Source organism: Lithobates pipiens, unplaced genomic scaffold, assembly GCF_037356315.1.
Source record: "Lithobates pipiens isolate NorthernLeopardFrog02 unplaced genomic scaffold, aLitPip1_a1.2 Scaffold_18, whole genome shotgun sequence".
Taxonomy (NCBI): domain Eukaryota; kingdom Metazoa; phylum Chordata; class Amphibia; order Anura; family Ranidae; genus Lithobates; species Lithobates pipiens.
The window spans coordinates 241,398,736-241,414,588 of NW_027507758.1; the positions used below are offsets into that span (position 1 = coordinate 241,398,736).

The 15,853-nt window shown below is 42.9% G+C and overlaps 1 protein-coding gene across 2 annotated transcripts in view; it reads left to right on the forward strand.

Annotated features, from left to right (window-relative positions):
* Positions 1-15,853, forward strand: part of LRP11 (LDL receptor related protein 11) — an 87,042-nt gene that overhangs the window by 67,254 nt on the left and 3,935 nt on the right. For both annotated transcript variants that reach the window (XM_077486734.1, XM_077486733.1), the window contains one exon: positions 8,582-8,680. In XM_077486734.1, coding sequence (XP_077342860.1) covers positions 8,582-8,680 — 99 coding nt within the window. The remainder of the gene's footprint in view (positions 1-8,581; positions 8,681-15,853) is intronic.

A 15,853-nucleotide genomic window follows, 5' to 3' on the forward strand; every position in this document is an offset into this window, starting at 1 on the left:
AACACTTTTCGTTTATGGAGGATCCCATTTGTATTTAATCCATTACAGCTGGACTTTTTTTCATTTCCTTTATCTATTTGTTCATCAATCTGTGCGTTTTTAGCGACTCTTAGTTCACGGGGTGTTTTTCAGATGTGACCACCTGATTCATATATTTTTTGTACACTAAGTTGTGGTCTGCCCACTCAAGGGTGTGGCAGGAAACAACATTTATATTATTTGCTCCCCCACTGGTTGGGGGCAGAACAGTATTGTATTTACATTGTCACTCTATTTTGTTTTAGTGCACTTAGCGCGGCTTAATATTTTTCTGAATTGTCTATTTCTGTAATTATGTGATACAGCTGAGCCGCAGCTGAACTCAGTTCTTTGGGACTATTTTGTTACATATTGTTTATTCACCTTAGCGCAGTTTTTCACTCTCTTTTTTTTTGCTAACAAGTTGTGGATTGTCCGCTTGCCACGTCACATGCCACGTCACCTGCCACAGGTGGTGGATTGTCCACTTGCCACGTCACCTGCCAGGTCACTTGCTACCTCACCTGCCACAAGTTGTGGATTGTCCACTTGCCACGTCATTTGCCACCTGCCATGTCACTTACCACAAGTTGTGAATTGTCCACTTGCAATTGTTTAAAAAAATTTTTTATGGTTTTTCAACATTTGCAATAATTTTTGAGATTTTTAATACATAAAAAAAAGGTCACCTTTAAAAACGCTTATAAAAAAAAAAATGCGGCAAAACGCGCTTTGCCATGTTTTGCATCTGAAACGTGGACACGTTTGCGTCTGAACCCATTTTTTTGCTTCTGGAAAAACGAGGTTAAACGCAACTGCATAAAAATGGCAAAAAACTAGACTGTGTACATGGACACATAGGGTAACATTGAATGAGTTCAGGGGCAGTTGAAAAAAGTGTCCAACAGTTTCTAACCCCAGCTTGTTCAATTAAGCTTTGGTAATAAAACCTGGAAGATCATTGGTTTCTATGCAGAAATGAGCCTGATTTTGCACTTTCCAGCTTTAGTAAATAAACCCCATTGTGTACTTAAAAGTGGGGTATGCCTAGTGGGTTTAGAGAGTTATTCAGCTGTAAAAAAAAAAAAACTTGAACGTAAAAAACCCTGAAAAAACGTGGCTCACTAGGATTTAATGTTTTTGATCCCATAGTCAAAAAATCAAAAAATAAAACGCTATTGCAAAAAATAAAAAAAAATAAAAACTCACTGCAAAGCTACTACTGTTTTTATAACTTCCAGTGTGCATGAGGCCTTAATGTTTTGTTAAGAATCCTTTACTGGCAATGACTGCCTGAAGTCTGGAACCCCTAGACATTACCAAAGACTGTTTCCTTCTTTCTGATGCTTTGCCAGGCTCGAACTGCAGCGGTCTTCAGTTGTTCTTTGTGGGTCTTTCTGTCTTTAATGTAGCCTTCAGCAAGTAAAAATGCATGCTCAATTGGATTGAGATCAGGAGATTGACTGCCACTGCAGAATATTTCACTTTTCCTTCAAAAGCTCCTGCGTTGCTTTTGCATTGTGTTTTGGATCATTGTCCATCTGTACTGTGAAGCGCCATCCAATCAACTTTGCTGCATTTAGCTGAATCTGGGCTGACTATATCTCTAAACACTGCAGAATTCACCCGACTGTTTCTGTCACATCATCAATAAACACCAATAGCCAAGTGTCACTGGAAGCCATGCATGCCCATGCCATCACACTGCCTCCACCATGTTTTACAGATGACTGTGTGCTTTGGATCATGAGCTGTTCCAAGCCTTCTTCACACTTTTTTTTTTCCCCATCGCCAGGGTACCAAAGTTTAGGCAAAATAAAATCCATCAAATAAAATCCCATCAAATTTTGTTGTTAACTAGGTCTACATTACAGAGTTTTACCATCACTTTCTTCTGACAATGGTTTACCTAGGCAGGAAGTGCAGGAAAACCTGCAACATGGACATAAATTTAAATCTCATGGGTTCTAGCCTTCTCCTACTCTACTTAAGTAAAGCGTTTTTAAACATCTTTTCCAGGGTGCTACAGTTGTTTCGTAGCAAAAGTAGAACTTTATCTGTTAAAATCAAAGCTGGAATAAAAGGTCTCACTGCAAAGAGAAATTGCCCCTCGAAGTCTTCTCAGAAACAATCTCTTCAAAGACTGTCGATCTTTGGTGTGCCATGCAGCACTCATTCGTTCATTCCACTTAGTTCAATATCGGTAAAGGAGACAGTAGTGATATAGGAGTTAGTGGGAGGAAGCACTGAGTGCTGTGGGAAAAACAGAAAACTGACAGTCCTGCAAGTGTCAGTTTTAGAAGAGACTTAATAGGAGTGACGTTCAGCAGCGTAGGCAGTAGGAGGGGTACATATTTCTATTTTTCTTTGCAGGTAGACCTTTATGCCATCTTTAAAGTGGTATTAAACCAATTGGTATATTGCAGCTCAATATTTCTTAGCTGTGATGGCTGTATCAGGCTTTCTTCTATTTTCATCTGAAGGTCCAGCCAGTAATGGCCCGTACACACTATATGAAAATTGTACGAAAAATACAGCTTTCGAAGTGATTGTAGGATAATCTGATAGTACACAGCTTTCGATAGGCCGATCACAACAGTTCATCCGATATTATCCAATCGGACAAGCGCGAAAAATTTTCTCCTACGGTCCCAAACCGTAAAATTTTAATTTAACCACTTATGGACCGCCGGCTGTCATACAGTAGCATTTTGAAGTGGAATGCCATAACCCCATTATCCACGTCTTCAGCAGGCAGTCCGCTTCAAGATGAAAGTGGTCTCAGCTTCCCTGCTTGGCATGGAGCTGAGTGAGGGGAAGATGGCCCCTGCTCAGTTCCATACAGTTGCAGGGCAGATGGGATGTTAAAACATCACTTACGCCCATAGCTCTTAAAAGGGACATTTTTTTATTTTGTTTTATTGCATTTTAGTGTAAATATGAGATCTGAGGTCTTTTTGACCCCAGATCTCATATTTAAGAAGTCCGTCATGCTTTTTTTTTTCTATTACAAGATTACAAGGGATGTTTACATTCTTTGTAGTAGGAATAAAAGTGACAATTTTTTTTTTTTTAAAGAACAGTAAAAAATAAATAAATAAATGCCCCGTCCTGCCGAAATCATGTGCAAAAGCAAACCCATACGTGAGTAGCGCCTGCATATGAAAACTGTGTTCAAACCACACATGTGAGGTATCACCGCGATCGTTAGAGCGAGAGCAACAATTTTAGCGCTAGATCTCCTCTGACGCAAAACATGTAACATGTAGAATTTTCTAAATGTCACATATGGAGATTTTTTAGGGATAAAAGCTTGTCCCCATTCCACAAGCGGGCGCAATTTTGAAGCTTGACATGTTGGGTATTTACTCAGCGTAACAGCTTTCACAATATAAAAAAATTAGGCTAACTTTACCGTTTTCTTATTTTTTTAATTCAAAAGTGTATTTTTTCAAAAAAAAGTGCACTTGTAAGACTGCTGTGCAAATACAGTGTGACAAAAAGTATTGCAAAGACTGCCATTTTATTCTTTAGGGTGTTAGAAAAAAAATATAACGTTTGGGGGTTCCAAGTAATTTTCAAGCAAAAAATATATATATTTTTAACTTGTAAATAACACGTTTGAAAAATAGGCTTGGTTTTAAAGTGGTACAGTTGCCATCCAAAAAATTCAATACAAATACAATAGAACACATTACATCACTTCCAAATTTTTATTCTGTCCTATTAAAATTTTCATAACTTTAGTATCTATTCAATTTCTACCTGCTACTAGCAAGTGAAAAAAAGTCAGACGATTTGTCGTTCAATTTTTGGACCATGTGTACAGGGCATTAGTCTGTTGATTTTCAATATGTAATGCTCTGTTGCAGTTACAGGGATGAGACAGCCCATTCTCCTTTGACAAGTGTGCTGAATACGATCAGCGTTTATTTATATAAAATGTTTACGCCAAAATGGAAAAAAAAAACTGTTATAAAATATGAGTTAGACTTACATTTTTTACTATATTTAAATCTGCTAATACTTCTAACACTCCCCTCCCCCAGACAGAATGCTGTTACCCAAATCTGCCTTGTGCTCTTTCATCCAGAGTGTTGTCTGCTACTGGCCAGATCACCATGGGAGAAAAAAAAAAAAAAGCCAAAAAAAAAAAAAAAAAGAAACCTAATCCAGCCACTATAGTGAATGATTGATAAACTGCATTATATTAAATTCTTGGTTATGGGTTTAACCCCTTGCTACCAGCATACGCAGATGTGCGTACTCGGCTTCCGGGGGTTATAGCGGGATGATGCCCGCACCTGTATATGCTGTATTTTTTAGAGATACAGTATATATGTAAACATGATCAGCTTGATGGAAATAACCGTATTAATGTAAAAGTTCTAAAAATCTTGTTTCCACGAAAAATGTGTTTGTATGCTTCCTGCTTTCTTCACGCTTTGGGTCAGGTCTGACCTTACTGAAAATAGACTCGCTATATTTCTGAGGCTGGACATAAATGGCCAGATATCACCTTGAGGATGATGGGTGTGGCGATTTACCCGTCATTGCACTGGCTGCAGTACATACCAATAGTAATAAAATTACACCTTTTTTGATCCTTTCATATGCCCACTTGCAGGGAGATTTTTTACTTTGATGTGTGTCTTTTGAAGCTCCTTTATGGCCTTAAAGTCATAGTATGTCATACTTACCTGCTCTGTGCCATGGTTTTGCACAGAGCAGTCCCAATCCTCCTCTTCTCCTCTGCTGGTGCTCATGGCTCCTCCCCCCCAAGTGCTCCCATAAGAAGCGGCTTCCCATGGGGGCACTCGTGCGTGTTCCATCCTGAGCTAGACTGTTTGCATCTATTCAGACACACAGCCCAGCTTGGCCCCCCAGCTCTTGACTGACAGCCAATGGCTTCCCACTGCCCTCAGTCAAGCCTGTGAGAGTGGGCATAGGGGAGAAGAGCTGCTGCAGACTTGCACAGCGCTGGCTTATATTTCAGTACAGTGTATGTATAGCCAAAAATAGGATTTTTGTACTCACCGTAAAAAATCCTTCTCACTGAAGTTCATTGATGGACACAGCTACTTTAAATCTTGACCTTAGGGTTATATCGCCTCCTTCAGGAGAGGACTAGGCAGAACATGTAAAAACAGCAAAACTGCACAGCACTGCCCAGGGGGGCGGTCCCACTTGCTATAACCCTTCACTCTGCTTCCTGCAGCTCAGTTCGTCAAAAAGCAGTACAAAAATAAATAGGAGGGGTGGGTGCTGTGTCCTTCAATGAACTTCAGAGAAAAGTAATTTATGGCGAGTACAAAAATCCTATTTTCTGTTTCGTTAATTGACGGACAAAGCTCCTTTAAATCTTGACCTTAGGGACGTCCCCAAGCAGTGTAAAAAAAAAATGAGGGGTAGAAACAGCAAGAAATAGCTTCACCCACAACAAGCGGAATACCTCAAACAGAGTTGCCACCTAAAAGGGCCGCCATCAAAACCTGCATCCAAAGATGCGTTCACAATCTTGTAACTTAAAAATGTAAGTGTGAATTTCAACCTTACACAGCAAAACCTTGCGGCCAAAGCAAGCATCCTAAGATGTGCTTACGTCAACTTTGTAAAATTTAGTGAAAGTGTGAACGGACAACCAAGTCGCCGCCTTACACCTGGGAGACAAGCGCTTAATGTCGGAAAGCCCAGGAGGTTCCAATTGCCCTGGTGGAATGTGCCGTGACAGGAAAGGGGGGCACCGGCCCCTTTAAGGCATCAGCCTGAACCACGATCTGTCTGATCCACTGAGAGATGGTGGTTGACGATACCGCCAGACCTTTTTTCGGACCAGCCACTGATACAGAGTCTGACCTCCGGAAAGGAGCTGTAGCAGACAGATACATCGGTAGAGCCCAGACCATGTCCAGGGAATGTAAAGAAACTTCTTTCAAATGTGTCGGCTTAGGACAGGGATGGCAGAATGATGTCCTTATTTAGATGAAAAGTCGAAACCACCTTTGGAAGAAAAGAGGGATGCGGACGTAGCACAGCCTTATCCTTGTGGAGAACCAGGTAGGGAGACTTGCACGACAAGGCTGCCAATTCAGAAACTCTCCTGGCAGATGTAATTGCCACTAGAAAGACTACTTTCTGAGAGAGTCATTCCACCACAGACCCATCACCCAAACAGTACGGGGTGGTTGTCAGCTACGGCACACGGACAACAGTAGCCTGGTCATAGGTGTGCTCAGGAGCATATAGCTCACCGGTCGCCCCTGGACCAGAAAGGGGCATGTCGTGGCCGACCCAGCGCGTAGCTAGGGTCTGCTCACGCTCAATGGCCAGACTGGGGAGACTACAAGGATCTATATTTTCCAGCCTGTTACCCAGCCCGGCTGTTGATTGTAGATCACACGATCAAAACTACAGAAAAAATAAAAAATTCCCAGGAATGGTCCTCTCAGAGAGTCAGGTCCTTCTACACTAGGCAGAAAAAAAACTGAGCTCTAGAAAGCAGAGTGAGGGGTTATAACCAGTGGGACTGCCATGTTTTTACATGTTTTGCCTAGTCCTCTCCTGAAGGTGGTGATATAACCATACGGTCAACCAACCAACTACACCCCCCCCCGAGAAGCAAAACAAAACAAAAAACCCTGCTGTTGTAATTCATGCGCCCTGCGTCCTGAAAGGGGCTGGATGTATGACTAGGGGGTTTCGGCGGTGATGGAAAGGAGAGGCGGCACCCGTGCGCCCATAATGGATGGGCTGCCCCTGCTAGAAACAAAAAAAAAAGAAAATTTTGAAAAAAATTAATTTATATCTTTTACTTTCTGCTATAAAACATACCCAATAAACAAAAATGTAAAAATACAAATTTCTTCATCAATTTAGGCCAATATATATTCTGCTACATACTTTTGTTAAACAAAATCCAAATAAGCTTATATTGATTGGTTTGTGCAAAAGTTATAGCGTCTGCAAACTGGGATATTTTTATGGCATTTTTTTTTTTTTAATAGCAATGGCGGTGATCGGCGATTTTTAGCTGGGCTGCAACATTGTGGCAAACAAATTGGACACTTTTTTGGGAACCAGTGACACTAATACAGTGATACTGTACTAATGACACTGGCATGGAAGGGGTTAACACCAGAGGCGATCAAAGGGTTAAGTGTGTCCCTAGGGGATGCTTTCTTACTGTGTGGGGGATGGACTCACTGTACGAAGAGATCTGTGTTCCTGCTTAGCAAGAACACAAGAGCTCTCTGTTCATGACAGGCCGGCGATCTGCCTTGTTTACGTCAGCAGAGTCTGTGGAGCGATCGCATGTGGCCAGTGGACATCGCATCAACTGGACCCGCTGATTTTCTCCCCCTTGGCCAATCAGCGCCCACCCCCCCGCTGGTTATTGCATAAAATGATGTACAGATAAGTGCAATAGAGCTGACCTGCTGCATTATATGTACTGTGGCCAGTTGGCAAGTGGTTATAAACCCCTCCATATACCCAATGAAGTGGCTGGCCTCAGGTGATATACATAGATTAAACAAATCCACCTACATAAGTTTTACCTGTTTATCTATTGCCATCTTTTCCCTACATTGATTCAAAGTGTTGAATTTACACAGGATCTCTCACCTCTAAAAAGCAGAGGGTGAAGAGCTGAAGTTACATCAGTGAGGAGAGCTCTGAGAGATGATTGGAAGAAAGGGACACACCCTATTCACACAACACACAGGAACAGAGCTGAGGCTGTCCATTAGCTGAAGCTCCCTCCCTAGTCACCATTTTTCTCTTGGTGTCAGGAAAACTTGTCAGAAGTAACTGTGAATAGCAGAAGAACGAACCAGTGGGCAGAAATGACACTTATGCTCTGGATTGAGACGGGCACACACTATAGAGCAGGGGTCTCAAACTGGCGGCCCTCCAGCTGTTACAAAACTACAAGTCCCCCATCATGCATCTGCCTGTGGAAGTCATGCTAGTAACTGTCAGCCTTGGAATGCCTCATGGGACTTGTAGTTTTGCAATAGCCGGAGGGCCGTCAGTTTAAGACCTCTGCTATAGAGGGATAAGCTTTGTTCATAGTTCATGTCTGAGGTTTACAGCCACTTTAAAGTGGTTATAAAGCCAAAACATTTATTTACCTCAATGCATTCTCTGCCCCCCTGCCACAACATCTGGCTTCTGTCAGAAAGGCTGCTGTAAACAAAGGGCGAATGTTGGCCAGTTGCCGTTGAACCGGCTGATATTTGGCCCCTGTGTACCAGGATTAAAGTGATTGTAAAGGCTAGTTTTTTTTTTAACATTTTACCTCCTCTGTGCAAGGGTTTTGCACAGAGCGGCCCCGATCCTCTTTTTTTTCTGGGGTCCCCCGGCGGTGCTCCTGGCTCCTCCTCCGCCTTCACCTTAATAGGATGCATTAAGGTGAAAAACCACAAGACTTTACAACTCTGATATTGTCAGACCCAATGTGACTTGATGTTTATTATGTTTGTTTGTATAGCTCTCAAATTTCGATGATGAGTATATGGTTTAATTTTTTTCCTAAGATACTAAACATAAGTCCTTTTTGCAGGCACTGCTTTACCAAACACTGACAAGGATATAGAGGAATCAAGTTTCTATGTTTCAAAAGACATGCCGCAGGGAAGCGGACACCCAGTGCCTGAGACAGGTATTTACGTGTACTTGGTAGTCCAGATATTTGAAATAAATTGAGTTTTACACCACACCTTTTGTAAAAATGTTCTTCCGTTCAGATCTATCGATTAAGGTGTGTTGCACTAACACAGGACAATGCATCATACGCATGCTTAGAAGCACACCATAATGTACAGTAACACACTACCATGCGTTTTTGTATGCTGTGGCAAAACAAATGATGCATGTCCTATAGTGGCTTGGTTTTGGGAGCCCATTCAAATGAATGAGCTACCTTGATGGAACACACATAAATGCAGCTGCAATAGACTGGAAAAGTCTGGGTAAGATGCATTGTTTGTGGTTATTGTTTGTGAACCCAAATATGTAAAGCACTGCCAGCCCCTCTATTATAGGCAGGCATAGTACACTGTAAAAGTCTTATAAAAAATGAGGCTTGTAAATACCAATTTAGCACTGGTCACATAACTCCCATCCACTGTACAGCTCCGTTACATGGCTTCTGCAGGAGGGGTTGAGATCTCCCTCTGATGACAGCCAGGAAGGTCACATGACTGCTCAGCCCCTCCTACAGTAGCCATGGAAGCCGGCTGAAAGTCACACGACCGGCCTGAAAATCGCACAAATTTTTTTTTACAAGCCTCGTTTTCATAAAAGACTTATACAGTGTGCTATGCCTAACTATAATAGAGGGGCTGGCAGTGACCATATATACAATTTTATTTGTAGTAATAGCGGCGTGGATGGGGGGGCGGGTGGTAACAGAGAATCACAACACAGAGCTGACAGGCAAGGAGGAGGGGTTGAGGGGGATAGAAGAAAGTTGAGGGCTGCGGATGACCAAGGGACCTACGCTGACTGATGGTCAAGGCTCAGGAGCCCCGATTTTCATGTTCAGCGCAGCGAGGGCTACACAGGAAGTGGCAGGATCAGGCAGTTTTTTTGTTTTACAGTTTAGAGAGGGGCAGATTAAACAGCACAAGCAATGTGCTGTTTAATCTGCTTTAAAACCTGATTCACACTTGTGCACGTGCATTTTTCAATACACGTCTTTAAACCATTGATGTCTATGGAACCAAAAACCAGAAAAAAAGACCTGGCCCTTTCCATAAAATGCACAGATGTGATCTACATCCATAGGAAACATGTTAAATGGACTGTAGTGTTTCTGCAAAGCTGAAAATGCACTAAAAAATGCATAGGTGTGATCAGGCATAAGGGACCAAGATCTTTGTTTTGGGGGGGTTAACAAATGCTTTAACTTTCTTTGCCTGCAATTCAAATGCACTTCAACAGGGTGTACTGCATCTTATTAAATGCAATGCAATGCCAAACCATTCAAATGCAGCCTCTGAACGGTCAACTACCCCAGCGGTCCCCAACCTTTTTGGCACTGGGGACCAGCTGCATGGAAGAAAATTATGCAAAGGCCCAGCGATGCGGGTTTTCACTGGAAATGGCTGGTGTTGGCGCTTTAATCATCACAACACCATGGTTGTTATGGTGTCAGGATGATTGAAGCACATTATTTCTATTATTACATTGTAATATAAAATGAAATAGTTCAACTCCCAATAATGCAGAATCAGTGGGAGCCTTCCTCCAGATGCAGCTCATCACTTGCCATGTCACCTGCCACCAGATGCAGATTGTCACGTCACCTTTAGCTCGTCACTTGCCATGTTACCTGCCACCAGCTGCAGCTTGTCATGTCACCTGACACAACATGCAGATTTTTACTTGCCATGTCGCCTGCCACCAGATGCAGCTTGTCACTACTGCATCCTGCCACCAAAAAATAGCAGCTTGTTACATATTCATTTAGATGTAATATCATGCTCCCCCCAGCATTGCAGAGTACAGTACTTAGGTGCTGACAGCCTTTCCTCAGCGTGGATAAACTAGCTCGCTCACACATGGGTTTTCGGTGCTGTCCCAGAGTGAGGGCGGGCGGTGAGAGATGACATCATTCTCTCTCTGCTTGGCCACTCCCCTATGTAGAGCAGCTTTTGCGGCCCTGTAAGGACGAGTAATGGAGAGAGGTAATCTCTCTGCTCGGCCGTCGCACTGGTGACAGTCTCCCTCACAGGGCAGGCACCAGAGGTGCTGTGGCCCGGGGGTTTACGACTTCTGATCTACCCTACTCCATTGAAGTCAATGGGAATCTGCTGACTTGCACCTGAAACGCATTTCAAATGCAGGAGGAACACACCCATCTACATGAGCTTCAAAATTTAGGTGACCTGTGGTGCCTACAAAAACAGTGGATTTACAAACTGAATAACAAAAAATACTCTCAAATGAAAATGGACTTTTTCAGAATTCTCTCTAAATCAATGACAAAAAAAAAAACACCACATTAACTGAATGCATAGATATACAACCACTTTAAGCCAGTATTCAGTAGATGTACCTGTGGCAGCAAAAGCTGCTTAAGCTAGTTTGACTAGGTCTCAGGTTTACACATCCTAGATATTGCACTTTTTCCCTATTACTCTGCAAAATTGCTTTAGCTCTCTCTGATTGTAGGGGAGCTTGCATGAATGGAGAGGAAATCCCTGCAATTAAGGGAATTCCTTGGGGACTATCAAAGTCAGTTAGCCAATCAGGAGAGAGAGGGGCCGAACAGCAGCGTTGTGTCTGCATGAGCACATGACAGGAGGGAGGGGCCAGGAGCAGTGAAGAAGGACTCAAGAAGAGGAGGATCTGGGCTGCTCTGTGCAAATCCATTACACAGAGCAGGTAAGTATAACATATTTTATAACTTTATTAGTTATTTAATCACTTGTCGACCGGGCCATAGCAGAAATACGGTTGCAGCGATATGGCTTTATGTGAAGTGCCCACAGCCCCTTTTGGCTCATCCATGTCCAGCTGTGCCACATCAGTACTCTTCTGTGCCTCATCTATACAATATAAAAATAGATAATACCTCGCTCATGTTAAAAATGACAAGCGGACAGCAGCTAGTATAAATTGTGGTCAAGAATGTACAAGTATGAAACAGAGAAATGCAATGCTTAAATGTCCTCCCTCAGTAACAAAGAAAACATCCATCCATCCCAAGAGGCACCCAATAGATTAATTGATCTAGATTAAAAGGTGAACAGTAATCTTCCACCAACACCAGTGAGCCAAGCCTCTTACCCTCACAACTGGGCCACTAAATTATAGATGGTCAAAAACACCAAAACATCAATGCACCATGGACTGCTCCAGCATGAAACCAGGCATCACTCACTTCTTATGTTGAAAGGGGTAAAGACAGCCTAGCAGGTCAGGAAAGGGGGTGGGGGGGATAACGATAACCCCACCTGAACCATACCAGGCCACATGCCATCAACATGAGAGAGGTGCTTTGGGGGGAGGGGGGCTCTGCTCCCCCTCAAACACCTTGTTCCTAGGTTGATGGGGACAAAGGCCTCTTCCTCATTGTGGGGGTCTTATCAGAATCTGGAAGACACCCTCCTCTGCCGCCCCATGTGAATGAGTATGGTGTACATAGTACCTCTACCCATTCACCAAAAAAGTGCAAAAAGTGAGTAAAGACAATACATTTTTTTTTATTGACAATTTCTTTATTAACCACTTCAATACAGGGCACTTAAACACCTTCCTGCCCAGACCAATTTTGAGCTTTCAGCGCTGTCGCACTTTGAATGACAATTGCGCGGTCATGCTACACTGTACCCAAATGAAATTTTTATAATTTTTTTCCCACAAATAGAGCTTTCTTTTGGTGGTATTTGATCACCTCTACGGTTTTTATTTTTTGCGCTACAAATAAAAAAATACCGAAAATTTTTTAAAAAAAAATGTTTTTTTTGTTTCAGTTTCAAAACTTTGTAAATAAGTACATTTTCTCCTTCACTGATGGGCACTGATGGGGCTGCACTGATGGGCACTGATAAGGCGGCACTGATGGGCACCAATGAAGTGGCACTGATGAGGTGGCACTGATAGGCGACACGGATGGGCGACACGGACGGACACTGATAGGTGGCACAAATTGGCACTGATAGCTGGCACGGATTGGCATGGATGGGCAGCACAGATGGGCATGGGTGGGCACTGATAGGCGGCACAGGTGGGCACTGATAGGCGGCATTGGTGTTATACTATAGTAATGGATGCCAATCAGTGATGCCCATTGTGGGCACTGATTGGCATCCATTATGGGCACTAATTGGCATCCATTGTGCTGACTGGCATCCCTGGTGGTCTAGGGAGGATTACCTTTTCCCTGGTGGCGTCCCTGGTGGTCCAGTGTGGGCATCCTTGGGGGGGCTGTGCTGATAATCGATCAGCACAGATCCCCCCACCGTCAGAGGAGCAGCCGATCGGCTCTCCTCTACTCGCGTCTGACAGACACGAGTGAGGGAAAGCCGATCACCGGCTCTTCCCATTTACACTGTGATCAGCCGTGATTGGACACGGCTGATCACGTGGTAAAGAGTCTCCGTCGGAGACTCTTTACCGAGATCGTAGTTGCCGGGTGTCAGACTGACACCCTGCAACAATGATCGCCGCGATGCGCGCCCCCGGGGGCGCGCAGCGGCTCATAATCCTGATCACGTCATATGACGTCCGGTCAGGATTATGAAACTACTTTGCAGCCGTCAATTGCCTATAGGGCGGGCGGCAAGTGGTTAAACAATTAAAAAAATATATAAAAATGTCCCCTGAAATGCTAACTATATCTAGAGCCACAGCAAAAGGAGAATATCTTCAATGAGGTTGTGTAGAAAAGGTGGGGTCTATGTCTCAAGACTACCCTGTCTTCATGCAATACAAAAAAAGGCTCTTTACAAAAAGGGGCTGATAGCTCATAAACATTCCTAACAGACCAAATGGCCATGAGGAAAGGAAAGCCAATTCGAGATATTCCTTTGGAAGACCTAACGGCTTTATTTTGATTTCACTTTGTGTTTGCACAGCTCTTTAATATATTATTGTTTACATATTCATTTATTTGCATTCTTAGGAGCAGCGCTGAGTATAATTATTTTGTATCACCATTAGGTTTTTGTTTTTTTTTACCTTAGAGCAGCAGCCCATTGTTCAATTATTTCATTAATTTAATATTTTTGATTATCTATTGCACACACCATAGCGGGGGCACGCAAGAACCCACAGCTTGTCCTCCACTAGTCGGAGTATGTCTGGTGTATCATCATGTCCTTCTAGGCCAATTCAGTGTGATGATGACCAACCAAAACACTATATTGCTTAGCAGCCGAAGGATAATCTTTAAATCAAAGGGATGGCATAGATCAGCCTGAGTGGAGTGCAAGGAATCACTAGGGTATCGACTGGGAAGGCCAGAGGATCCCTGGTCCTGGCCATAAATCTGTTCAGTTTGCTGTTGAATCTGGAGGCCAGGGTGTCTACATACAGTATGTTGTCCTCCACTGTGGACCAAGATTCTGGATGATTTCTGGGTGCAGTTCCTCCAGACCCATGCATTTGCAGCTTAGGAAGTTGGCCTTCGAGTTGTCTATGCCAGGACTGTGGAAAGCCAAGAGAAAATGTGGGTTTCTGCCCAGGAGAGATTTTTTTTTTTGTTTCTCTCAGGGCAGCTCGATTTCTGGTGGTTCGCCTTGTTGGTTCCTGTAGGACACTGCTGTGGCATCGTTGCAACTATCCCTGTAGCAGCTTAGACTACATCGATTTATCATTTCCCAAGCGGCCCATCAGGTATAAGATACGCCAAGCTGGACCTATCAAGTATGCAAAAACATGTCCCTAGCAGCTTTCAAACCTTTCTGGTTCAGGGTTACCCTTGGAGTAATTTTGATTTTCTATAACATGAGAGGGAGGGCTTGGGGTAGCAGGCTTACTATGAGCCAAGTGTTTTAGAACAGCTTCCTTAATGTAATCTTTTATAGGCTGAGGTTGTTCAATACTAGGGGCAGTGGCCTCTTTACAGCATGCTAGCCTCCTCCCTTGTGGTCAGCCATACCCATCATTAATTTTCTCTTGGATGATCAGCAGTGAGAGCTGTAATGAGAGTAGTGATTGTGTCAACCAGTAGAGGATGATGAATAACTTGAAGTTCTAAAGGCCAGTGAATCTCTTCTGAGGGTAGGACCCCTGTCTTCCTTCTGGGAACTTCTCTCCCTCACAGAATTGAAAAACTTGGAAATGTGTAGTACATTCTTGAGATCAAAAAACTGACTTCCTTCCTTACACATATTTGAAGAATCTTGCTGCTGGGGCATTAGTAAACTCATGGTAAATGCATTAGAAAAGCCAAAAAGCAGACTGAATATAGCTAAAGTAATAAGCACAAAGGCGTGTAAGAAACATTTTCCACAAACCTAAAAAGATGATGAAAAAGGCAACTCTAGGAATAAAAGCAAAGTTTAACGTAACTGTAAAACAGATGCAAGGCATAAGATATAAATAGACAGAGGCACTTATCCAAAAAGGTAAAAATAATGCATAGAGGCAGCACACTAAAAACAAGTAGACAATCCTAAAACCTAGCTAACTCTCAGCCAAGTGAGCAGAGGAGGGAACAGAGAAAAGGAACTAGACGTATATACACTGGAATCAGAGAGGGAACAAAATGGGACTTTATATGAACTACCAGGAATTTTATTAATCGTATATATACACTGGAGGTGGGAGCCACCACTACCATAATTGCAGTGTGCATTTAAATTTAGCACACCCAAATGCTCTTTCCAATTAGTGATGTATTTCCAGTCTTCACCCAAGGAGGATGCCTGCCCACAAACATGGCTGCTGGCAGATTTCTGAAATAGAAATGACCAAAAGTGACATCAGCCAGCAAAAATCTATGGTACACAGCAATGACATCCCATGCAGCCTAATGCGGAGAGGTAGAAAGGAAGAGCAAAGAAAGTGAGATAGAAGCACAATTTGCACAGCTCATAAGATCATAAGTATTTTATGCCTTCAGGGTGGGTAGGATAATGTCTGAATTTGGAGTAGCACATACCTCCTCCCCACAGGAGAGTCTGAACCCACAAGAGAAGTTCCTGCTGGAAAAATTCTGCAGAATTCTGGACTTATTGAAGGACAGAAAAAAAACAAAACATTTGTATATGTTCTGTACTGTACATGAAGGTACGACATTTAAAATGAGTGTGGAGGGTCCAAGGGATGCTTAGTAATTGAAAATAAGTATATTTAAAAGGTTAATTGTGTGCAATTTGGT